Source organism: Fusarium sambucinum, chromosome II (genome assembly GCF_050947815.1).
Source record: "Fusarium sambucinum isolate potato_lamoka chromosome II, whole genome shotgun sequence".
NCBI lineage: Eukaryota > Fungi > Ascomycota > Sordariomycetes > Hypocreales > Nectriaceae > Fusarium > Fusarium sambucinum.
In genome coordinates this window covers 5255840-5280657 of record NC_139293.1, presented here as the reverse complement: position 1 = coordinate 5280657, position 24818 = coordinate 5255840, and the positions used below count along the sequence as shown (strand labels likewise).

General features: G+C 46.6%; 11 protein-coding genes across 11 annotated transcripts; 7 read left to right on the top strand and 4 right to left on the bottom strand.

Moving 5' to 3' along the window:
* Positions 1–156: 156 nt before the first annotated feature.
* On the top strand, positions 157–1908 carry FSST1_008710 (thiamine diphosphate-binding protein; the record flags this gene model as incomplete). Its single annotated transcript, XM_083225616.1, has 1 exon — positions 157–1908. One exon carries the CDS (start codon positions 157–159, stop codon positions 1906–1908), a length of 1752 nt encoding a protein of 583 aa, XP_083084671.1.
* Positions 1909–2043: 135 nt separating this feature from the next.
* Positions 2044–3415, bottom strand: FSST1_008709 (pyridoxal phosphate-dependent transferase; the record flags this gene model as incomplete). Its single annotated transcript, XM_083225615.1, has 4 exons — positions 2044–2123; positions 2170–3063; positions 3115–3248; positions 3297–3415. The coding sequence occupies 4 exons, from the start codon at positions 3413–3415 to the stop codon at positions 2044–2046; spliced, it is 1227 nt and encodes a 408-aa protein (XP_083084670.1).
* Positions 3416–5426: 2011 nt separating this feature from the next.
* FSST1_008708 (concanavalin A-like lectin/glucanase domain-containing protein) lies at positions 5427–6744 on the bottom strand (the record flags this gene model as incomplete). The annotated part of the gene is made up of 4 exons (XM_083225614.1): positions 5427–5926; positions 5978–6270; positions 6323–6593; positions 6651–6744. 4 exons carry the CDS (start codon positions 6742–6744, stop codon positions 5427–5429), a joined length of 1158 nt encoding a protein of 385 aa, XP_083084669.1.
* A 1307-nt stretch (positions 6745–8051) lies between these two features.
* FSST1_008707 (Alpha/Beta hydrolase protein) lies at positions 8052–9034 on the bottom strand (the record flags this gene model as incomplete). The annotated part of the gene is made up of 2 exons (XM_083225613.1): positions 8052–8614; positions 8668–9034. 2 exons carry the CDS (start codon positions 9032–9034, stop codon positions 8052–8054), a joined length of 930 nt encoding a protein of 309 aa, XP_083084668.1.
* A 545-nt stretch (positions 9035–9579) lies between these two features.
* On the top strand, positions 9580–11045 carry FSST1_008706 (major facilitator superfamily domain-containing protein; the record flags this gene model as incomplete). The annotated part of the gene is made up of 3 exons (XM_083225612.1): positions 9580–9795; positions 9845–10831; positions 10878–11045. The coding sequence occupies 3 exons, from the start codon at positions 9580–9582 to the stop codon at positions 11043–11045; spliced, it is 1371 nt and encodes a 456-aa protein (XP_083084667.1).
* A 1250-nt stretch (positions 11046–12295) lies between these two features.
* Positions 12296–12544, top strand: FSST1_008705 (uncharacterized protein; the record flags this gene model as incomplete). The annotated part of the gene is made up of 1 exon (XM_083225610.1): positions 12296–12544. The coding sequence occupies one exon, from the start codon at positions 12296–12298 to the stop codon at positions 12542–12544; it is 249 nt and encodes an 82-aa protein (XP_083084666.1).
* A 1004-nt stretch (positions 12545–13548) lies between these two features.
* Positions 13549–14721, top strand: FSST1_008704 (uncharacterized protein; the record flags this gene model as incomplete). The annotated part of the gene is made up of 2 exons (XM_083225609.1): positions 13549–13686; positions 13735–14721. The coding sequence occupies 2 exons, from the start codon at positions 13549–13551 to the stop codon at positions 14719–14721; spliced, it is 1125 nt and encodes a 374-aa protein (XP_083084665.1).
* Positions 14722–15007: 286 nt separating this feature from the next.
* FSST1_008703 (uncharacterized protein) lies at positions 15008–15781 on the top strand (the record flags this gene model as incomplete). Its single annotated transcript, XM_083225608.1, has 1 exon — positions 15008–15781. One exon carries the CDS (start codon positions 15008–15010, stop codon positions 15779–15781), a length of 774 nt encoding a protein of 257 aa, XP_083084664.1.
* A 3030-nt stretch (positions 15782–18811) lies between these two features.
* FSST1_008702 (tellurite-resistance/dicarboxylate transporter family protein) lies at positions 18812–20349 on the top strand (the record flags this gene model as incomplete). The annotated part of the gene is made up of 2 exons (XM_083225607.1): positions 18812–19610; positions 19679–20349. 2 exons carry the CDS (start codon positions 18812–18814, stop codon positions 20347–20349), a joined length of 1470 nt encoding a protein of 489 aa, XP_083084663.1.
* A 238-nt stretch (positions 20350–20587) lies between these two features.
* On the bottom strand, positions 20588–21382 carry FSST1_008701 (uncharacterized protein; the record flags this gene model as incomplete). The annotated part of the gene is made up of 1 exon (XM_083225606.1): positions 20588–21382. The coding sequence occupies one exon, from the start codon at positions 21380–21382 to the stop codon at positions 20588–20590; it is 795 nt and encodes a 264-aa protein (XP_083084662.1).
* Positions 21383–22118: 736 nt separating this feature from the next.
* On the top strand, positions 22119–24596 carry FSST1_008700 (anaerobic ribonucleoside-triphosphate reductase-domain-containing protein; the record flags this gene model as incomplete). Its single annotated transcript, XM_083225605.1, has 1 exon — positions 22119–24596. The coding sequence occupies one exon, from the start codon at positions 22119–22121 to the stop codon at positions 24594–24596; it is 2478 nt and encodes an 825-aa protein (XP_083084661.1).
* Positions 24597–24818: the final 222 nt, after the last annotated feature.

Here is a 24818-nt window from a genome sequence, read left to right as displayed (position 1 = left end):
CCAATAATATGTAAGATTTTAAGGCTGACCAGAAGTGACAAATTGTCGATCAATCATAATTCCGTTACTCACCGACTTCCTAACACGACGTCTTGTGCCGAGGTCAGTGTAGCTAGAGATAACAAAGCGTGGAGAACAGTATTATCCTACCCCAATATGATCAACAGAAAGATTCCCTTGGCGTCATACCTGTTTACTCGCCTCAGACAAACAGGCACCCGGCGCATCTACGGAGTACCTGGAGACTTTACGCTCAGAGCTCTCGATCATGTTCCCCGCTCTGGGCTCCAGTTCGTCGGATGCTGCAATGAGCTGAATGCTGGGTATGCCGCAGATGGCTACGCCCGAGCCCAACGTCATCGTCTAAACTCTGGGCTTGGTGCATTGATCACTACGTACGGTGTCGGAGAGTTGAGTGCATCCAATGCTGTCGCTGGAAGTTACGCCGAACATCTACCAGTCGTTCATATTGTCGGAACACCATCTCAAAAAGCAAGACAGGTTTCGACTGCAAGCATTGGTGGAAGGAAGCCGCATTTGCATATTCATCACACGCTGGCTGATTCACGAATTGGCGTGTTCCGAGGCATTGCGGAGAAGTTTACAGTCGCACAGCTTGATCTTGCGGGAGTCAATGCTGAGGATGTGCCTACCAAGATTGATGAGGTCCTCGGGAAGGCACTGCATCATAGTCGTCCAGTCTATATCGAGCTACCATCCGATGCGATAGAAACTGGGGTCCCTTCATCCACACTTGACAACCCGATCGACGAGAGGCGAGCTACAAGCAATGGACCCGGACACATGGAGACAAAGACACGGGCTGACGCTCTTTTTCAAAAGATTTACGCGGCTCAAAGGCCATTAATCTTGGTCGATCGAGGTGATGGAAGCGAAATTATCAGGCCTGATATCAACGACTTTGTAGAAAAGTCGGGTATTCCAACACTGTCACTACCATCAGGTGCCAGCATGATTGATAACTCGCTGTCCAACTATTTTGGTGTGTATTCTGGTTCAATAGGTCATGTTGACTTGACGTCTGCTGTGAAGTCAGCAGATTTGGTTTTGGCTTTTGGTTGCCAGTTCTCAGATACTCAAACCCTCGGCTGGGGTGTTGTGCCTGACCGAGATAATATGATCATGATAGGAAGAAATCATATTGAGAATGAACAGACGGGTACCGGAGAAGTCTTAAGGATGATGACCGCAAATGTCAAGAAGCAGAACCTCGCAAAGCAAGACACATCTTTATGGGGTAATTTCCGCCATCTCCCTGCGCAGACACTCGAGCCGGAAGCTTCTATAAACCAGGACGACTTCTACTTCCATCTCAACAAGCATCTCAAGGAGAACGACACGGTGTTGCTGGGAAACGCAACACCAATTATAGGTGGACGAAACTTTGTTCTTCCACACTCTTCTCACCTCATTGCATCAGGAATGTGGTTCTCGATTGGACATATGCTGCCAGCAGCGTTGGGGGTCTCTCAAGCCAAAGCCGATCAGGGTTCATCTGGACGCACAATTCTTCTGGATGGTGACGGAAGCTTCCAGATGACGGCGCAAGAGTTAAGCACCATTATACACAAGCGCGTCAACATGATCGTCTTTATTGTCAATAACAGTGGGTATACATACGAAAGATACATCCATGGTATGGAAGAGGAGTACAACGATGTCGCGCCGTGGAACTATAGTCTTGGGCCTAAACTTTTTGGTCCGGCACCTGATGGATATCCAATCCAGTCGTGCCGAGTACGGACCTGGAAAGAACTGGACAGTGTGATCAACTCTGAAGGATTCTCCACCGGAAAGGGCTTGACGCTGGTTGATGTTGTTATGGATAGATACGATATTTCAGAGAAGGCCAAGGTGTTATTCGAGTTTGTCAATAAGCAACTTTAGATATAGATAGGGATAGATTCTTCCATGATCGCTCTATTACTTGAGTATGTTCAAGATCTTCCGATATCTAGTTCATGTGAGAGGGCATTCCCGTCTCAGCTGTCGCGCATACTCGTTCCTGGCAGTAGTCTATTCTCATTTTCCGGTTTTGCCTACTTGAGATTTCTTCACAATCACATCCTCCAACGTCGAGATCACCGTCTCAATCTCTTCGCCTAGACACGGTTAGCATAGTGACTTGTCACGAGTTCAGAAACGTACGAGTGTTGTAGTGCGCCATGCTCACTCGCACAACACCATCCGTGGCATCCAAATCTAGCACTTTTGTGATTAACCGATGGGAATAGAAGTGGCCGTGCTTCAAGCCAATATTGGAGTTGGCTTCAATCGCCGCCACAACACTTCGAGAGTTCCACCCTTCAACAGTGAAGCTAACAATAGGTACTCGGCTTTCCGCATCACCACTGGGTTCTCCATAGATAGTGACATCCTCTCGCTTGGACAAATAATCAAGTAGCATGGTTTGAATCTGTGTCTCTTGCTTGACGCTGCCTTTCCAGCCATGTTCAGATATGTGATCTACAACGGTAGGAATGCTCGCTATCAGCTCATAGCTTCCGGCAGCAAACGATGTTTTGTCAGACAGAGTTTCCGAGGGGTTGAAGTAATGGCATAAAGGCCGAATCTGCTTCTGCGCCTCTCGACTGGCGTATAACATGGAAATATGAGGGCCAAAGACTTTATACCATGAGAGACAGTAAAAGTCGATTCCAAGATCTTTCACGTCGACTGAACGATGGGGGGCATAAGCAACACCATCCACACAGACAAGGACGTCAGGATACTCATGAGCGGCCGCCGTGATAGCTTTTACGTCATGGATGGAGCCAAGAAGATTTGTAGTGTGAGTAAAAGCCAGAAACTTTGTCCTGTTGGACAGCAACGGCTTGAGATTCTCAACTGTAAGTTTCGGGTTGTTATCTTGCCCTTCTGGATTCCAAAATCTTATACCTAGACCCTGTCGTTCTGCGAGATCAAGCCATGGCGCGATATTGGCTTCGTGGTCAAGGGTTGATACGATAATTTCGTCGCCTTCTGCGAATGTGAGGCCAAGGGCTAGATTACGCAGAAGTTGAGTAGAAGAAGCGCCATAAACTGTATTACATGTCAGTTTCATGTTTAACGTAGGCTTCATTTATAGTGTACCGATCTCATCCGGCAGAGCATTGATGTAGCGTGAACCTGCTTCATAACCTTTGTTCACTTTCTTGGCTGCTGTCTGACTCGCGTCATAAGAGCCGCCCATTTGCACATTGGAAGTGATCAAATAATCCCGTATCCTAGAGTAAGGTCAGTAAAAGACAAACATTCCCGAGTGCTTGGCATACGAGTCGGCAGCAGCGCCTAGGATTTGGCTACCACCAGCGTTGTCCAAAAAGACTTGTTTTTGCTGTAAAGCAGGAAACTGAGCTCTCAAAGCCTCGATGTCGTGTTTGGGCTGCGTCATCTTGGACTGTTCAAGTAAAACTATGATTTTCTATGCGTGCCAGATCACTTAGTATGAGAGAATATGTTGTTTTAATGCTTCCTGATGATAAAAGGCCAGGTTGGATAAAGGTTGAGACTAAAGGCGGGGTAGTGTTCTCGGGGCAGACCCTGGTGATTATGATGCAATCATTTGTACACCAAGATTAATGCGAAAAAGGCAGGTGAATCAAGATTGAGTTAAGAAATAATAAGCAAAAAAGACAGAGCATATCCTTGTCTTGATACAGAGTAGTCCAACTCAAGAGTAATGTCTCCACAGCAACACCGAGCACTTATTACCACATCTACAATGAATAAAACCTCAGCTTTAGATGCAAGACTATATCTACTCAAATCCAACAAGGGACTCATTGAAACGACTGCTAGTCATGTACAAATACTGCGCTGAGCTCTCTTGTTCACGTCTGGTGCTCTTGTATATAAACTACCAACACCAACGCAGTGTATGCTTCTGAGACAAGTTCAATAGCAGCCAACTCATCTACAGAACCCCATTAATATCCAAGATTGACAACTCAAAATGTGTACCTACACTCACCAGTTTACGAAATGCGGTCAATGCATGGACATCTTAGGTGAGGACTATCCGTGTCTATTCCGATGCAAACTCCACGAGCAGGGCCGTAGATGCGAAAAGACGACGAAAGGCCAAAGCACAATATATGTCGATGCAGATGGTTGCGGTGAGTGCGTGAAGAGAGAGGAGGAAAGGAAGAGGAAAGCGAAGGAAACGAGCAAGTGATTAGATTGGCGAAGGCTAGAAGAGGGCGCAATCGATAAACGATTTTCAATGTGACATGGTTCTACTCCATAGATTTATATCTATCTTTTTTTATTCCCTTCGGTTATGTTACTTGCTGTGAACAAAAAATCATTAACTCTTTTGTCTTTTGTTTTGCTATCTGTCGGCTCAAACATGTACTAACGAATACCCACGCTTTCATATTCTCACCCCAGTAAGATACGGGCACTCCAGGTTCCTCGATACTTCCCCTATACCTTTTCTCATTAGGCAATTATTTCACTGCTTCTGTCATGGGTGAAAGCTGTACAACCTCAGAAATGGTATCCAGATGGGGAACGGGTGACCGTCCGTCCTTGAACAACCTGTCGCAACGATCACCAGCTTGTGAACAAGGTGCCCTGTGTAACGAGACTCTAACGCATCCAAAGGTCTTCGTCGCACATCCACAAATGCTCGCGTACTATATATTGTCTCCTTAGTTCTCTTGGGATGTCAGCTTCTGGTAGACATCAGGACCCCGAAAATGCAAACGTCACACAAGGCTTTGTCATCAATTCAAGATGTGCACTACCATTCGTATCATGACAAAGTGTTCGGTGTGCTGGTACGTCATCAATACGACACATGATGTGACTCAACAATGCGTGGGATACAAAGCGAATGGGGTTTGTTCTGGAGTTCATCGCCCAACGAAGACTGAGTACACGGATGAATCCAGTTGTCCAGAGTGTGGGAAGAAGAAGAGTACTGTAAAATGAGGAAGTTATGTGGATTAATAGGTATGTGGGAGGGAAACTCGTTATTATGTTTGATCTGTAGAAGGGCAGTGTGTGTAGCTATAGATCGACGATTGCGACTGCCATTTTCAGGGCATGAGGCTGTAGCGAACACTGGCCATAGGGGGATAACACATCAATCGACCTCCAAGTTTAGGGTTTATGAATAAATAGACTAAGCTACTATCCTAAGAATCATAAGTTTAGCTCACTGATTTCGTCCATTATGCTTTCAGAACTCAGATTGCATGGTCCTCAGAGCGATTGCTTGCTTCGGCTAACCACGTGATGAGCCACGCAATACGCCACGTTTGAACCGTTGTGAACCACGTGCCAACCCCACAGTTAATGATGTCTATTCAAACGATCTATAAACAAAGGCAACCAATCTATAAGAAACCAAATCTGAATCTAAAAGAGAAACGTTCTTTCTATACCGTAGTGAAGATTTACATCGTCAGCATGGCAGCGCAAAGAACGCCAAGACTCAACCACATCTTGGGCATGTTTCCAGAAGCACTGTTCTCATCACTCTCAGCAGTTGCAGAAGCACTGCTTCCTGTTGAAGTGGCATCGCTTTCGGAACCGCTTGTCTCGGCAGCCTTATTGTTCTTGAAGTCACTGCTTCCAGTCTCACTTGCTTTGGCGGTAGACATGGTTGTAGCGTCAGAATCGGAGTCAGTTTCGGTGGCGGACTCAGCAGTCTCGGAAGTTGTCTTGGAGGCAGTCTCAGAAGCAGTTGTTGACTCTTTCTCGTCTTCGTCCTCGTCGTCATCCTTGTCGTCGCTGCCGTTGTCCTTCTTGTCAAAGTCGATGCTCTTGTAAGATCCAGATCGGTCGCCGTAAGAGTAACTCTCAGCAGGGTTCATATTCTCAATCTTGACCTTCTGCACAGTCATAGTAAAAGGGACCTTGGAAAAATCAGTGGGTCCTCCTCCCCACTCAACCGCTTCAAGATCATTAGCCTTGCGTCTCACCACATCTTGATAAATGTACTTACTTCCTTCTGCATTTTCGCTTGTGTCTCCAGCCGCCCAAATCCCAAGCTTCACACGCATAGGGGTTTGAGGGTAATTCTCTCCCCCCTGAGATTCGGCAAACTTGAGGGTTCGGACAGCAACACCGTTGATGTACCATTCGCATGATTCTGGTGTCCAGTTAACCGTATAGTTGTGAAACTCCGACTGGGTGTTTTCGACCGGGAATGTGAGACTCTGAGTGTTATCCATACTAGACTTAGCATACCAGTTACTCTGGACTTCATCTGGACGTCCTCCCAGAAACTCCCAGTCGCTGCGCAGGTCAGTCAGTATACTATACACCATCTGCGATGGGTGCTACTTACACCTCGTCCAGAACGTCTGATAGCAAGACAATAGACGAAATAATGCCTTGTCCAGGGGCAGCTTTCATGTGAACTTCCAGACGACCGAAAAAAAAATACCACTGGGTTTGTATAGTAGGAGACTGGCCCTGTTTGTTGATCGTAAACTCGGCGCCCTCCGAGGTATATTTGATATCTCCGTGACCCGTTCCTTCCCAGTTGTCGTCGTCGCTGCCCTTGGTAAAGTCTACCGAGTAAGACGAAGAAGCAAGACCGACATCAGCCTCACATGCTGTAAGCCACGTTAGTTCATCTGCCATCATCAACGACCAGTTTTCGGGTTACTAACACTCCTTCATAGGATTGCAGCTCGAATACGTCTGCGCAGTAGCTGAAGTTGCCAGGCTGGCAGCCAGCATAATCCTGGACCATATAGAGACCATTTTCGCGGATGTTGCAAATGGGATTGATTAGAAGAGTTGAAAAGCAAAAGAAGATTATTATAAATGTTAAAAGCGAATGAAGTGGTAGACAACAGGAGTAACGAAAGACGGTGTGTATTGACACGAGTTAAAAGAATGCGACGTTAGCCTACCACTTGACACTGGTCAGAAAGAGCAAACTTTCGGCAAGTGGGAAAGGAAAGGAGATCAGACGAATACATGGGGCTAGACCAATGGATATAAAAATAAATAATGCCCTAAGCATGCGATGTTTCTTTCTCCTTATTCCTACTGCGCCTTTTAAACCTTTGTTCAGGTTGGGTTTAGCTGATCTTGGCTAATGACTGTTGGTCGACGTTAGGCAGGTGTTAGTTATCAGCTATACGGCGAGGAAATGAAGATGGTCGCTTTACTGGGTCCTCTAGATCCTTGTCTTGTGGATACGCAAGCTCTGACGCGTAATGGGGCATCCTGGCTCAATGAATGGAGTGATTATCGATTATTTACGGGGAAGACCAGATATGATTCGATGTTGAGACACCAGACGGGACCGTAAAAACTGGGAGAGCTGAATGATCTGAGCTTGACGTGCGGTTCGTCCAGTTTCATCATTGACTATCTTTGCCCTGGCGGATCTTGAAGTTTTTGGAGTGGAGGCTGTTGCTAGTCAGGCACTGAATCCTCTGGTCAGCCCGTAAAATTTGACAGGCAAGGTTTGTTTTGGGTAAACGACGAGGTGCGAGATAAGGGTTTGGTTAGCGATATTATGCCTATCATACGAACAAAACCAAGTCTATTTTTGCTCACTGGTACGGTAACATGCGACGTCCCTCTCCCATTCCACGCGAGAATGAAAATGCTTATCGGTCACTGATCTTCAATCAATAGTGTCGGGCTGAAGAGCTCGGTCGGGGCTTCCACAGTGACTCCGCCCTTGCAGGTCCAGCTAGTAAATTGGAGAACGAACAGGCTAGCACGGATCTCGACTCGGATCGATCGGCTTCGACGGCGTGAGTTGTAGGGTAGTATGGATCAAGATTCGCAATCAACAAAAGCCACGCATCTTGGTTTTCTCTAGACTGAAACTAGTTTTCTGAGACAGATCCGATGTTCGATGTTCTGTTACTGGATGCTACTCACAAATGTGACACATAAGGATCTGTGGGGTAGGAGTGCTGAAAAAGGACCAATTCATAGTTCAGTGTAATGTTCGGAATAAACTCACAAACGCGTTTGCTTGTGAGAAGTCACTCGACATATAAAACCAAGCAATGAATTAAAGTCTAAATATATCTCATATAGTTTTTTTATAAACGTTGCTCTTGGGAAGCATCGCTGAGCCATGCACCCAGCTCAATACCCATCTGTGCACTCTGATCTATCATGCTCAAATGACCGGCCTTGTCAATAACGACAATTTCCTCAGCCTTCAATGCATTTCCCAATCTGTACGCCACTTCGACCGGAAGCCATTTGTCGTCAGCTCCCCAAATGACCTTGACGCGTAATTTTGATCCAACCTCACCATATCTCCCTTCGACTTCTTCCGTGCTTCTCCAATTAGCTTGGCATAGCTCTCTAATGAAACCTTGTTTGCCGCCTTCCCGTGTCCAAGGCTCCTTGAGCATTTGCATTGTTTCGCTTGGTAGTTCGTAATATGCTGCATCTCTGATGTAACTCTCTAGAATTCCCTCGAATACCGTGTCTGGGAGTTGTTCAAAGATGTGAGGGTTTTCGGCCATGCTCTTGAAAAGAGGCTGCCCAAATGGTCCCATCGACACGACATCAATCAGACAGAGACTCTCATAAGATAATCCATGTAGGAGGTATCCTCTAAGACTGATCAAACCGCCATTATCATGAGCGACGACTGTCAAGCATTAGCCCCGCGTTTCATCTTCAACGTCTTATCCTGATACTTACCATGAGCTGTTGGAAAAGACCAGCTGCCCTCCCATTCTTGGAAAAGCGCAGCAAAAACCTCAGCTTGTCGCGCAAGGTTGCTGTCAAACTGTTCAACAGGGTGTATACTGGGTAATAGACCCGGCTTTAGAAGTTCTGGGGACGATTCACCGAAACCAGGTCTATCGAAGAGATAAACGCAGAACCGACGCGACAGGGCAATCGCGAAGTCGGCCCAAACGCGTGAAGACCAAGGCGTTCCATGTATAAAGATTAGAGGAGGGAGGCCTTCATCGCCCAATGTTCCCCATTTGACATTGTACACATGAGTTGAAGTTTCGTAGCGAAAGGTCTCAGTGAGAATTGAAGGGTCTTGCGATGATGTCATTGTGTTGATGAGATGAGCTGAGAATTGAGATTGTGATGAAATGCTATGAGCGACTTATTGAGGATAAAGAGAAGCGAGTGTGAAAGAACTGAGATATGGGGATATTTATACTAATGAGAAGGTATGACGAAACAAGAATGAGATCACAACCGCGATTGAGGTGAGATGTGATTTGCCACCCGTAGCCCTTTTCTTGACAATTGCGATTCTCAGAAAATGACATCTACGGATTCATAACCCCGACAGAAACCATGTGCTTCAATCGAAAGTGATATAATATGGACCCTTTAAAGAGTTCAATACTATTATCAGAGACGGTTTTAAGTTCTTCAATTCATATAACACGTTTGCAAGCTGGAAGCATCATCTTAATGCTATCTTGGCGTGGATGAATTCATCCTACCTAGTAATTCACGCCCTTTGGCTGACATCCAGAGATTAAGACACTTTTCGCCGCACAACTCCACTTCCTACTTCCTTCTCTTTAATCAAAATAAGGGCGCATCACATCGCAACTCTCCCTTTAGCAAAGAGGTGCATTTAAAATGTCAACCACAACTGCCATTCAGCTCGAACCTTTGGGTAACGGTACATCCTATGAAGCTTCCTCCTCCAACCTTCGCCCAAGAGGAGCGCTCGCCGAAACCACATCCAGCCACCAAAATGACTCTGATGACCCAGCCCTCGAAGCTTCGCGTATCGCAGATAGCACAGTCCCAGATGGAGGTTACGGATGGGTTGTGGTTGCCGCCTGTGCCATGGTATCTAGCCCTTCCATGGCTGTTCAAGTGTCTGTCTAACGTCTCTCAGGTAGCATGGTGGGTGATTGGATTATCATATGTTTACGGCGTGTATCAACGCGCCCTCGTTAAACGAGGTGTTGGATCGCCTCTCGCTTTATCATTCTGCGGGTCTATCTCTCCAGCACTTATGGCGACGGTTGGAATGCTCGTGTCAAGGATGATCCGATCTCTAGGAACTATAACACTCAGCTGCGCAGGTATAGCCCTTATGAGCCTCTCGTTTATCCTCGCAAGCTTCGTGACGGATCATCTTGTGGGACTCATCTTCTTTCCCGGTGTACTACTGGGGCTAGGCATGAGCGGTTGTTTCATGTCATTCTCTATTGCACCAGCGCAATACTTCATGAAGCGACGCGGCATAGCCAACGGCATCGTATATGCCGGAGGAGGCTTTGGTGGTGCCATAATGAGCATCGTGACTGACTCTTTGATTGAAAAGTACAGTGTTGAATGGGCTTTCCGGATCACTGGGTTACTGATTGCTGTTACGGGCCTTCCAGCTGCGTATCTCATCAAGGAAAGAACACCTCTCGCTCGTACAGGAATTGTGGACTGGACCTTGTTCCGTCAGCTCAACTTTGCCATCCTCTTCTTCGCTGCTGGAGTCGGCATCTTCCCACTCCTAGTGCCACCTTATTTTCTTCCTTTGTATTCCAGCTCTATGGGTCTCAGCACAAGTACTGGTGCTGGTCTATTGGCAGGCTTCAGTTTCGCTTCAGCTGTAGGACGTATAATCAGCGGTTATCTTTGCGATATCTGCGGCCCTATCAACACCCTTTTGGCTTTCTTTTTGGGTAACTCGATTACAATGCTCGCTCTTTGGCCCGCTTCGACCTCACTTGCACCCCTGGCTGTCTTTGCAGTGCTCAACGGACTCATGAACGGTGGTTTCTTCTCCTCGATGCCTACAGTTGTCAGCAATGTTTTCGGATCAGCACGCGTATCTACAGCAATGGCAATGATGATCGTTGGCTGGATACTAGGGTACCTCCTTGTAAGTCCTAAACGCTCATATCAAAAGACCATGTTAACAAGAATAGGGGTCCCCCATCGCAGGATTTCTGCTTGAACTTCATGGCGGTGCTGATGGGGGATTGCAAGCGTATCGACCTGCCATGTTCTTCGCCGGCTCTATGTCTTTGCTTGCAACTATTCTAACATCAATTCTACGATGGAGAATAAGCAAAAAGGTCTTTGAGAAGGTTTGAATGGGAACATATTGGCAAAGGGCAAAAAAAAGAGGGACAACCAGGGGCCCAAACCCCACTGCTTCGCTGAGAAGACCTTCATAGCCCTGGCCCACGCGGAGTCCAGAAAGAGACCTCGTGGGCCCAGAACGAGACTGCAACTGACTGGGGGATCGAACCCCTAATGTTACCTTTCGGTATATGATCCACTGGACCAATCATCCCGATATCTGATGTTACTGAATGATACTGAACTTGAGGCATAGATGACGTAGATGGAGAGGTGCGAGTATAAGAGAAGAATGAACGGACGAACAGGGAGATGGAACCCGGATCTTCACACACGCCCTTGTTTTTATGTTTCAAGATGATAGTGGACTTGACAGATATGAAGTCCAGGCAGGAAGCCGGGAGGTTGACGTTGAAACATGGACAGGAAACATTGTAGTCACACAATAGGGGTTTGCTCGATTATCATACAATCGTATTCTCCACTTTCTGCTATGTGTCCAACTTGAGATGGGTTTTATGTGTCATCAGCCCAATTTAAGCAAGGCTGGGTTAAACACCGTTGTAGCTACGCAGATCAAGAAACGTTGTCTATGACCTTAAGAGCATAAAATTAAATATCCTAAGAATTCGATTTAAACGATATAATTAGTTTTCTAATCAATCTATTAGGCCACCGAGAAAGGTTGGGCATTTGACATAAGAGTTTAAAGGCTTGCTCCAAAATCATTCTATCCGCCACATTTCCGAGGCGTGTCGTATCACTAGAGCTTCTCGGGTTAGATCAGGTACTCAAGTCGGGGCCTGTGGAGATGGGACCAGAGTGGAGAACACGATTTTCTATATACCTAAGGTAAGCAAGTCCTTGTTGCGAAAACGCCATCTTTCTTTTCTATGGCTTAACCCTTACCTACCTAGCTTACTGCCTAGGCTTTATATATCTTCATTATATCACTATCATATAACAATAAAAAAAGGGGACAGTTGGCCCAGCGGTTAAGGCATTCAAGTTCATTTACTGCTTCCCTCGGGCGGTAGTTATTTACTATTTACGTATAGTGAAAGATGAGCACTTTGAAAAGAGCAGGGTTCGAATCCCTGGCCGTCCATTATAATTTTTTCTTTTGCATCTCTCTTTTATGTCATCTATGACCCCAAGTTCAGTATCGTTCAGTGGCATGGCATATCAGGGCAAGTCTAGTGGTATAACATCGCAAGCCCTTGTTGTTAGGTGAGTCCCGCGGCCTCGTGCATCACGCATCATGCTCCTCAATATCAGTGTTGGACAGGCTATCGCAAACGATGCAGAGACTTTGATATCGATGCAACAGAACCACACACTGACAGCATCAATGAACTATCTTACATATCCTACTATGATACGTGTCGATGGACTTCTATATCGACACAGTATTAATTTGAGAGACGAAGGTCAAGCTTGGGAGCCCCTCCGAGACGAAAGCCTTCCGGCAGTTGGTGGAGGGTGTGCGCATTCATGCGATGGGCTATAATCATGTCCGACAAGCACTAAACGCCGAGGCCCCTCTCAAAAAAGATGTTGTCACATATTTACACCGTGTGTACTCTGACCTCATTAAAGAGGTGATCACGGCAGGAGCTTCATTTTGGGAATCTAAGCCCATGGTGGGGAACTTAATGAGCTCGCAATGAAATGTGCTCCTTTCTACTTGGCTCGCCTCGCAGGAACGCTATCCTTTTAAGTTCACTGAAGCTATTGATCCGCAGATCCCCGTCCTATATCTGGAACAGTGAGAAACCATGAATATGATCAATGCCAAGCTTGGGGACTAAACACCCATGACCTGGAACATTGCCAAGCAGGCCCTCCATCAATCCTACAACTCGGATTTGGTCCGTCAACAGGTGGGACTGTTGCATCTAGTGGTACAATTGACGACATTCCCTCAGGACTCAGCATATTTCGTTCGGATTCCAGCTGCCTTTAACGCTTCAATCTGAGATTGTTGTTCGTCCGTGAGGGGAGAAATCTCAAGTCCTGTCACCTCCCGATCGCCTTCCTCCCGCAGAGATGGTTCCAAGTTGGTCCCAGGGGGCGGAGGTTGACGAATATTTCAGCAGCAATAGAGGAAGACAAAAGATGGAGTGAGGTTGAGGAGATGAATTTAGAGATGATGAGAATCTCTGAAGAAACAAAGAGAGGTCGTGGTGGGGGTATACGCGGTAGTTGTTATGATTGTTTCCGTTGTCAAAGAAGCAAAAACGCCAACGGGGAAGCTTTATTGGATTGTTCAGGTACGAAAGTGGAGATCAATGTTTGTTTGCGCACTGTGGTGGGGATCCCAAAGCCTCGTTTGCCTATTTTCTTTTTTCCTCTTGCACCTCTCTTCTACGTTATCTATGCCTCGAGTTTAGAGCGACTTCTGACATTACCTGGCTGCAGAGAACGCTTGATGATCGATTACATGACCTGAACTCCACGATGCAAACAACTGAACAACTATCTATCCCATAAATCTGCTGTCAGGAGCCAAGGATGGAGCGTTTCGAGGAGATTGAGAGACACCATGAAAAGTATGGCAAAATCTGCGGGATTTGCAATGCGAGCATAATTGGCCACCAATCCAAGCTGAGGCAACATATGCTCCGGCATAGCGGAACCGCCTTCCCTCAGGTATGTTTCTGTCCTGAATTGGTGAATCTCGCAGCTGATCGCGTTTAGGTCGTCGACGGCCAAGCCACATATAGCGCGAGCACAGCCGATAACCTCCGCTCAAAGCTACCTGGCAACAACCTCCCATTGTCTGTCGACCTAGACCTCGCCCAGAACATGATTCTCTCTACCCCAGCCAAGATACGTTGCACAGGTGGCATGTTCACCAAGGGGAAACTGGCTGGCCAAACAGTCGCCGGGTATCCGAATATCTTCCATTCTTGTGGACGCGTCAAGAAGGATTATGTGTGGATAAAGCCCCCCGATATCCCAAATCCGTTCCCTCGACCAGCGCTCACTGGCACCAACACAAGCCGCAGACCGCGTCGAGTCAACGTGCAGGTCCACCCCCCTCACAAGAACCGGGCGTGGCAAGCTTCAGACTCGAATGACTTTTCGACTGTCATCACAAATGTATGGACGCCCAAGAAGTACCCTGGCTGGGAAATGCCACGCGGGTGGAAGATGGAATGGCCTTGTAACCCTACATCCATCAAGCAGTGGGACACGCAATGTGATCTATGCGAGAAGCCATTTTGCGATTGTATCGCAACCAAGGTGTCGTCTGTGATACCCAGGATTGTATCTGCTGGAGCATTGGGGCAGGGTGTCGAGGCCACGGTCCGCTACCAGGTTGGTGACTTTGCTGGAGAGTTAGTCGGCGAGCTGGCTCCGATTGGTTACTACGATGACGGCTGGGTTGCTGATATGCGGCGCGATGATCTCCAGGATAAGTGCCAGATTGTTTGCCAGGTCTACGCCCGATATGTGGGTAATTGGGCTCGCATGGTCAATCACTCGTGCGAGCCTAATGTCGAGTTTACTGCGATTCGTATATCTGGAAGATGGCGTATCTTGTTGTTGGTTATAAAACCAATCGAGCCCGGGCAGGCCATCCTGGTTTCGTACGGGGATGAATATTTCGATAACGGAACGAAATGCCTTTGTGGCACTGAATCTTGTCTGGAACATCGAAGGGATACAAAATGTGTATAGAATGACATTACGGTTTTGTGTTGGTATCCCTTTCCATTGCCCAAGCCTTGTCCCTCACTCTATGTAGGTTATCCAATGTATTATTTGACGTAATACGTTAACCCTTTTTGCCTATTTTTGTTTATTCTCGGAGTTCGACGGGAAAGGCCAAGACATGATGACGATCTAGGTTTAGCTCTTTGGCTTAACATTAGCATCTGAGGGTTTGGCAGAGAGCTCAGCGTGGCTGCATATCGTTCAAGGCGCCAGCACAGTAGTCGCCGGTAGGTCTCATCTTAGCTTCAAAATGACCGAGTTCTTCATGGGATCCGGTTGGCCTGTTTATTGCCTCCGAACTCAATTGCGCATGGCCAGAGGTCAGTTTGACGTCTGTCACGCTACCGTGTACAGTGACGCCAACTTCAACTACAGCCCGGGATCCGATATCAGCCTTCCTGCCCATCGTATCGGTCGCGTCTTAGAGGAGTATATTCGTGTCAGGTTCCCCGAGGTCATGTCTCCCGAGGAAGGGAACCTAGAGCCTTTATTTGTCAGTTGCAAGCACTCGAAGTGCATCGTGGATCCTGTCACCAGATCGAAGAGAAACTTTGATCAGATCCGCATAGCTCTGGAATTCTGTGTCGACTTCGTTCAGACCAAGAAGGTCAACCCCGCTGGCATTCTAATCATCTCTTCAGAAAGGGCTATGGTCGAGATTATCTCCCAGCAGCTGAAACAGGCCCAATACGTTGTCTTCCAAGGCATGCGACCACCCGTGACCGTTCACTCAGTTCAAGGTCAAGAGAGTGACATGGTCGTCCTCGTTACCGGAACAAATAGCGTTGTTGGTGCTAGCTTCACGTCCGGTGAACGTCGCCTCAATGTCATGCTGAGCCGTCAGAAGAGTGCTCTTGTAATATTCAGTGACATTGACACTGTTGACCACACTGGTAAGAGCAAAGCTGAGTTGACTCAAGAGCCCACTGGGGAGATGAGGTTCACAAAGGCCACCATGCTGAAGCGCGTACATCGTCTGATGATTCAGAGCGGCCGTGTGGGGATAGTCGATTGTAGGGCTTAGTAACGACCATGCCGTGGCCAATGGTGAAGGTGATGGTAGGGAATAGTTAGGCATAGGATAACAACTAAGGCCAAAGGGGGCAACAAGGTCAAGTAGATAAACTGAAAGGGAAATGCTGGTTCTAATTTCTTTGTGCTGCAATATGTGATGATAAGTGTGATATGATCAAATGTCAGTTGAGTGCGCCAAAGTCTTTTGCTTTCCAGCTGACTGCTAAACATTCATGGCTATTGTCTCATACCTTGAGGTTCCCGTACATATGAGATAGCGAGTGTTAAGGCTCATCAATATGATATGTGGCTATTCTTTCAATGAAACTTCACAGTCCGGTATTCTCTTAGTAAATAACAGCAAACAGCTCCCTCAGTCGATCAGTGTCCGGACCATTGACTTCTACAATTCAGGTCTCAATGAACCACGCTCATTGGGACAGTCAATTGTGAGAACTAACAGCAATGTGGCATTGGCCCTCAAGGACAACGACGCACCCCTGTCTTATTATCAGCTTCCAGGTCTTAATAATGGTGCAGACATCATCGAAACTGACAACTATCATCACGCAGCCTTACCTCCTACAACGTCTCAGAATCTAGCTACAGGGTCATGGTAAAGCAGACCTCGACGAGACCAATGCACCTGTCAATGATGTATTTTAAACCTGGATGGACAGGAAGATAATAAATACTCTCCCGGTTCTTAATGCCTTCCTATGTAACTTCAACCGATACTGTGGTAAGTGCGTAACTCATTGTAATCGATCTGATGAGCGCAAAAGGTCCTGTTATGAAACACTTCCGTTGGGATGCCCCAAGAAGGATGAATGAGAGAGCTTGATACGTTACTATTGCAGTAGTTGTGCCTGTCCTTAGTTTCATACTAGCCTGTACTGTTCATAGTCTGGGTGCACACCTAGGTCTATTTTTGTAATAGTGTACCCCCAGACTAATTCATCGGTAACCCTAGTCAAAGCAAGGCGAAGAAGGTTATTGTTCTTGCTGTAGTCAATACTGTGGTTACGCTTGGACTGATCTACACCTGAGGGCATTCTTTACGTATAGGGTATAAAACATGACTAGTGTATTGATATCATTGTCTGAGCATAGCTAAGCCCGCTTGCCGGCCATACGCTAAAATCTCGGTTGCTTCGGCTTCAGTGTCACATGTGCTCCGATGAGTTCTGTTCCGAGACAATCATAGAATTCAGACATCTAATACTGAGTGGAGATTGTGCTTGGGCACAGACACTGTTTAGAAGTAACTTTCATATCACACTCAACGTACACAGTTTGAAGCACAGAGTTCAACGAGTTATTCTTGCACGTCAAGGAATATCACGGTGAGTGGCTCAGATATTATCTAGGCTCTACTACGGGTAGCAAGTTGAGAACAAGCATGTACCACCGTGCAGCTGTATCAAAATTTACTTGACACCGCTTAGACACTATCCGAGTTATTACAATGCCACGTTTCGGTTCTTTCCCCGATGACGATCACTTCAAAAGATTCCACAGACCTTGACCAGTCTGTAGAACAGCATGCCAAGGCGGTACATCCAGATCTCCCAATTGATGCAAGTCTGCAGGGAATGCCTATATGCTTCAACATTGCGGTAAAGTGGACACGATTCTTTCTCAAGATGCCGGCATCTATATATAGGTGTAACGATACAGCATATCTATAGATCCATACCAAACAATAGATAAGAGATTTATACATTTAACACACATGCTAAATTCTTCCGCGGCCGGGGTTTAGATGTTGTTTCACGATTGAAGCTATGGCCACAAGCTAACTACTTGGAGTACTTTTGCCCTGGGCGGTTAAGATAAGAGGGCCCAAAGCGGCTCCAGAGTGACGAGATGCGAAATACCGATTGGTCAGATGTAATGGAACAAGTGAAGCTTCTTCTGAAGCTTGTATCTTTAAATGTTGGAGGTATCGCACATGGAGCCCCTAGTTGTTTGACGCCTTGACATAACACGCCCCACTGACGAGAATCTTTCGGGATCAATATTATTGGTGTCTTTAATGAGGCTGCGAAAGAGGTGAAGACATGACTCTGTACTGGACGTCATAGCTAGGTGTCTAGAATTCCGAATTATTTCGTATGCAAGAACTGACATTCACCTCCGTATTTACCCCTCCCTTACGGCATCAAGAAATTTAACCGTTGGAAGCATAAGAGACGAAATTAATAGGTCATTTATGCTCCTTAGACCATAGTTCTTAGGATACTTATTTTTCTACCCTAAGACTTAGGAGGCCATCAATTTTTCTACTGCCCACTTGACATCATATGAAGCAAAGTGACGAAAATGCGAAAAATCTTCGTTCTATTTATGTGTTGTTCTCCGAATCTAGGACAACTACGATGATCTAATCTTACCCACACGGAACAAGGAACATCTTTCCGGGTAGATGCATTGTTTTGCCGTCGAGTTTTGACGCCCAACTACAAACAGTGGCAAAGATAACCGCCATGGTGCGACAAGATCGCGCCTAATTATTCTGGGTATATTGTTTCAAATCTCTAGATCTTATCTCCAGCGTTGCAATGAGTAGCCATCTGCGACGGTTGGTGTTGCCAAGACGTTTATCTTTTCTACTTACAGGGGTCTTGTCTAAATATGGTAGCCTCCTTGTTTCTTGCCACGCTTTACACAGAGCCTCAACACCAAGCAATGTAAAGCCAGCGCGCAAAAGGTCCTCAAAAGGGTGCCACTTTGACGTTTCGTTCTTACAGGGTGAGAACTGGAGCAATGAACGAAAAGGTCCACCAAACTAAAACAACTGCCGAAAGGACCGTGTTGATTCTATTCTAAGTAGCTTGTTCTCTAGATATAAATGCATGCCGTCCTGTCTTGTTTGTGTTCGATGCAAAAAGTCTGGAGCTGGAATCCTATCGTCAAAGTAGACTTTTTGTCAATTCTTTTCTTTCCCTTCCCCCTCTTTTTTCTTTTCCTTGTCATTTTCTCTTTTGTCTTCTCTTCTTTTCTTATCCCCTTAATTTCCCCTTTGGACATTCCAGTCATGGGTAGAACGAAAGAAAACTCGGCTTGGACCGACTCAGTCGTGTCAACTCGAAAGAACTCAGAGGAGTGGAAGCCGCTATCACGAAACTCTGCTCTCCCTGGTCGTTTGAGCGTCAAGCTGGACACTCGACATGCTAGCGTTGACCATGGCCGACACAGTTACAGCAGGTCCATCACCCCGGCCGTTGAGAAGGGCCACGACCCGTTCCGCGACAGTGACGAAGACGAGATAGACGAGCAGAAAAAGCATCACCACGATATGTTCGACCCGAACCGACCCCAGACAGCCCTGGAGGACAGGCTACACCAGGACATGTTCGACCCGAATCGACCCAAGATGGCTCTGAAGGATAGACTACACCACTTCACATTCGCAAACTTTACGCTGCCAATGTCCACTGGAGGTTTGTCTTTGCTTATTTTCGCTCAGCCGTATCAATTCCCTGGGCTGAGAGAGATAGGCTTGGCAGTTTATATCATCAATATCCTCTTGGTCGTCGCAATTTGCTCGGCCATGTTGCTTCGCTTCTTCTTCAACCCAGGCGACATGTCAAAGTCCATTACTCACGAACGAGAGGGATTCTTCTTTCCAACATTCTTTTTAACTATTGCAACTCTTATAACCAGCACCCAACGGTATGCCATACCAGACAACGACGAAACTCTAGCGTGGGCTATCCAAGTGGCGTACTGGGGATATGTTGTCTTGACTGTTTTGCTTGCTGTTGGCCAGTACAGCTACGTCTTTGCTGCGCATAACTTTGGTCTACAGACTATGATGCCGACTTGGATTTTGCGTTAGTAATGAACTGTCCCTTTGAACGTCCTTTTTACTAACTAGAGAAGCGTAGGTTATGAGTTTTAGCTTTGAACGTTCTTTTTGCTAACTCGAGAAGGATTTTTCCCATTATGTTGTCTGGTACTATTGCCTCGGTCATTGCCGACACACAGCCCGAGATCGCAGCCATTCCCATTATTGTGGGGGGTCTCACGTGCCAGGGACTTGGACTATCTGTCGCCGTCCTCATGTATGCACATATGATCGGTCGTCTTATGTCTGCAGGCCTCCCCAATCGAGAGCATAGGCCGGGACTGTACATGTGTGTTGGCCCGCCGTCATTCACGGCTCTGGCCTTGATCGGTATGGCCAATGGACTGCCTGAAAACATTGAACCTGGCATGGACGGTATCAAGATCGATCCTGGTATGATTCGCGCCATGGCTCTCATAGCAGGAATCTTCCTTTGGGCTCTTGCGGCTTGGTGGTGGGGGATTGCAACCGTGGCTGTCATCCAATCTCCTCCTGTCTATTTCCACCTCGGTTTCTACGCCATGGTCTTCCCTAATACTGGTTGGATTCTCGCTACGATCTCTATCGGTAATGCATTGGGCAGTGAGCACGTCAAGTGGATGGGGACAGGTATGAGTATTGTGCTGGTCATTACATACTTCTACATTGTCTACAGACACATCAAGGCTTTTATAAAGCAAGACATCATGTATACAGGAAGGGATGAGGATTTCAACGATCATTGATCGGAGAATGTCATCGGAGATTAAGGTTTAGGTTATTACGTATACCTTCACGTGGCCATGGATACCAGTTAACCAACTCAAAACTTCAATCCCTTCGGATCATATTGTGTCAACTAAATATAGAGTGATTAATTCGAGATTCAATCGGTTCTAAAGGCGTGATCTGTTTACCATGGATTGAAGAATCAAACACAGTCCGATTCCCAACAAATATTGATGTGTCCCATAGATAGTGAGTCTACAGACCCGTACTCATTTCTCTACGGATCATTTCCAACTTGGCGATACTCTTGGGAAAGAATCCCGTTATGCCGTATGGGTCAAGATAATCTCTCTCCTCCTTCAAATCACTCAAAGCCACCGTAACCCAGTCATCGACAATCTCTCTTCGTCTTCTCCTTGCGACTCGTCTATTATGCTCGTAATTGCACTTCTCCCGATACTGATTATCCAAATCTGGCTCAGACCATTCGTCGGGATCTTCATCTGACCCAGCATCTTGTGAGCGAGTGCGGCGGCGTGACCATCGAACTGGTACTTCGAGCAGATGCCAGTCTAAATGTGCGGGTCGCTCCCGGGCTTTGATCAATTGCAAAAGCGAGTTGTCAAGCCTTTGGAAATATCGGGCGCTTTCATTCTCACCACAAATTTCTACAGAAGTATCGAGATCAGCATGCGATGCATCGGCCATGCTGAGAAGAAGATTGAAGGCCAGAGTGTTGTTGACCGATGCGATGGTCTTGACCGTTTTGGAGTGCCGGCACACAAGTTTCGCATAATCCTCAGTCGTGTAGTCTCTGGGTTCAGCACCAAGTTCCCCAACCACTTTTCTGTCCATTATTTGGATATTTCTATCAATCATCTTGATTGTGTCGTCATAGAGCGCCTTTGCAGCTTGCTCCCTTCGTTCTTTGGTAACTTGTTGGTTATCGTTTGACTGTGACGCCGCGGCAGTTTTGACAACCTTTGAGGGGTGGCTTTCTTCGATATGTTGAGTCTCATCGAGACTAGCACTTCGCTTTCGTGTTGACATTGTCGGCAAATTGTGTTGAAAAAATATGTTGTAAAAAGTGAGGTTGCAGATCTTCATCTATCTACAAACAGGACAACCAGATTTATAAAGGTCGGTTACGTCATATCACGAGACTTGAATCATAGCTCAAGGTACAACAAAACAAAAGCAATGTTATCTGTCTTTTGGACATTTAAAAGCAATATAGTGAACTTAATACTGCACTGGCTAACTGAAGAGACATGAATGCAAGATGCCTCTCAAAGATGACGTCAGTCGATAATCCGATAGGAGTATGTTGTGATTCTTCCTGATTAAGCCAAGGCGTTCCCTGTCGATCTCCTGTCAGCCGACGGCATGTTCGTGGCATGGACATTGAACCATGGTTGGCTGATTCTCAATTTAAAGTCGGCCCATTTCATACACAGTCACGAGTCAACGCGTTCCAATCGCGGGCTGGACAAGGCTCATCGGCCAAGTGAATCTCAAGTTGGACGCGTCCAGATCGTGTTTTCTAGGACCATTCGATGCGCTTGTTCACAATGGTCTCGCGACTGAAAGGTTGACTCATTGTCAGGCCAGCAATTAGGAAGTCGGGCCGTGTCTTACCTTGACTGCAAAACATGATGAGAGGCCAGCAATGTATGTGTTCAATAAAAGGTCGGGGCTTTGTCCAACATTCTACAGGTCGATCTCAACCCTTCCATCAAGATCACTCATTCCTTCAGACAAAATAATTACTCCTTGAACAATCATCATGTCCTCCAACATCACCCTCGTCGATGAATACCTTGCAAAAGGAACCTGGAAGACCGCCGAAAATGCCAACTCAACCTACTCTCATCAAGGCCTAATGCAGTATGTCTCGAACCAAATCATTTCCCAGTATTGGCTCGAAAAGATCTACACTCCCGAGATCCGCAAATTTGACTCCGAAAACCGCTTTCACATCCACGATCTTGGGTTTCTCAGCGCGTACTGCTCTGGCTGGAGCATCGAGGATATCCTTCTTCAAGGCTTTGGTGGTGTCGAGAACAAGATCCAGTGTCGACCTGCCAAGCACCTCAACACTGCTCTCAATCAGATCGTCAACTTCCTATTCACTCTACAAGGAGAGCTTGCGGGTGCGCAGGCTTTGTCGAGCTTTGATACGTACCTAGCGCCTTTTATTCGCAGTGACAAGTTATCCTACACAGAAGTCTTCAAGTGTGTGCAAAGCTTTGTTTACTCACTGAATGTCCCAACTAGAAGTGGCTTCCAGGCTCCCTTCACCAATTTGTCGTTCGATCTGATATCCCCAAAGCGACTTGGTGATCAATGTGTTATTATTGGCGGCGAACTACGAACCGAGTGGGTATACAGCGGCTTTCAAGAAGAGATGGATACACTCAACAAGGCTTTCGCCGAAGTCATGATGCAGGGTGACGGAAACGGCAACATCTTCTCCTTCCCTATTCCGACTTACAATATCTCTGATGGAATTGATTGGGAGTCACCTCGATGGCAATCTATCTGGGAGATGACTGCCAAATACGGCGTTCCATACTTTGCAAACTTCATCAACAGTGATCTCGATCCTGAAGATTTCAGATCCATGTGTTGTCGCTTGAGACTCGATCTTAGCAAACTCCATTGCAGAGTTGGAGGCCAGTATGGTGCTAGTCCGTTGACTGGCTCTATTGGAGTTGTGACTCTCAATCTACCCAACCTTGCTTACCGATCGAAAGGTTCGAAAGAGACATTTATGTCTGAGCTGGCTGTCACGTTGAGAGTTGCAAAGGACTCTCTAGAGATCAAGAGGAAACTCGTTGACGCCAACTCCACTTTGTATCCTTATGCTGCGCATTACTTATCAGCAACAAAGCATCGTTCGGGATCTTACTGGACTAATCACTTCAGCACAATTGGAGTGAACGGTATGCACGAAGCCTTGGTTGACCTTCTTGGAGAAGGTATTGGTGAAAGGAAGGACTTTGCTCTTGAAGTTCTTGAATTCGTCAAAGATCAACTACAAGAGTTCCAGAGGGAGACCGGTAACCTATACAATCTAGAGGCCAGTCCAGCAGAAAGTACATGCTTCAAATTCGCCAAACGGGACAAAGAGCTGTTCCCAGACCGCGACATCCCAACTTACTATACAAACTCTACCATGTTACCAGTTGACACCACAGAAGATCTCTTCGAGGCTATGGGTCATCAAGAGGAGCTTCAATGTTCATACACTGGTGGAACCGTTTTCCATGCTTTCTTGGGTGAACAGCTACCGAACTGGAAGCTTGCCCGAGATTTAATCAAGACACTAACTGCACGGTATCGTATTCCTTACATCACAATCACGCCCACATTCAGTATTTGCCCTGTCCATGGATATCGGGTGGGCGAACAACCAGAGTGTACAGCATGTGGAGAGTTGACGCTCGTATACTCTCGCATCGTGGGATACTTTCGTCCTACACGCGATTGGAACAGAGGCAAGTCCAAAGAGTTTGTGCAACGCAAAGTGTACAAGTACGAAACCGGTCTTCTCTCAAACAGCAACGCCAAGCTTGTTGAGTTTGAGGATCAGGTCGCTGCGATTCAAGATCTGCCCGTGGCCGGATATATCAAGAGCACTTTAAGTGACTACCCGGGCAAGACACAAGCATCCATCATGTTCACCTCTCGTTGCAATCTAGCATGCCCCTGGTGTCACAATGGTCCTCTTGTGCAAGGCCAATGTGACGACGTGACCTTACTTGATGTCTTCAAACACATCAACTCAACGTCGCACAAGTGCCTGGTCATCTCAGGCGGTGAACCAACGATACACAAAGGTCTACTACCATTTTTGAGGATTCTTAAAAACGCGGGGATGAGCGTCAAGCTTGATTCTAACGGCACATCACCCGATGTCCTCAAGCAGGTCTTTGCAGATAAGCTCGTTGATTTTGTTGCTATGGACATCAAGTGTGCTTTGGAGAACTACAAGCGCGTCACTGGTAAAAGGATCAAGCCGAAGCTTCTTGAGGCCAGCATTGAGCTTATCAAGGCTAGCGGAGTGCCATACGAGTTCCGTACCACGGTTGTACCTGAGCTCGTGGACGTGGAGGATCTATTTGAGGCAAAGCGTTTGTCCGGGGAGAAGTTGACGATGCAGCGATTTAGGAATGGCGGTACTCTTTTGGATGAGAATTTTAGAAGTCTACGAGAGCATACTGATGAAGAGTTTGATCAGTTGGTGAGTCAGGTGGCATAGATTGGTAGTAGGCTTCCGTACGATATTTGTGTCATCGTTTCAACTTGAGTTGGGCACAGTCTTTATTTCTAACCACATAATTTTCCGTGTATTTTCTCCGTGAATAATCCAAGATCTTAAGTTTTACCATCCAGCAATCTTTTGTCGTAGCACAATGCAAGTACTAGATAGGGTTGTTTAAGTTTTCGGCGCCTGTAGCATCAATCGAGAAATGGGAACGGC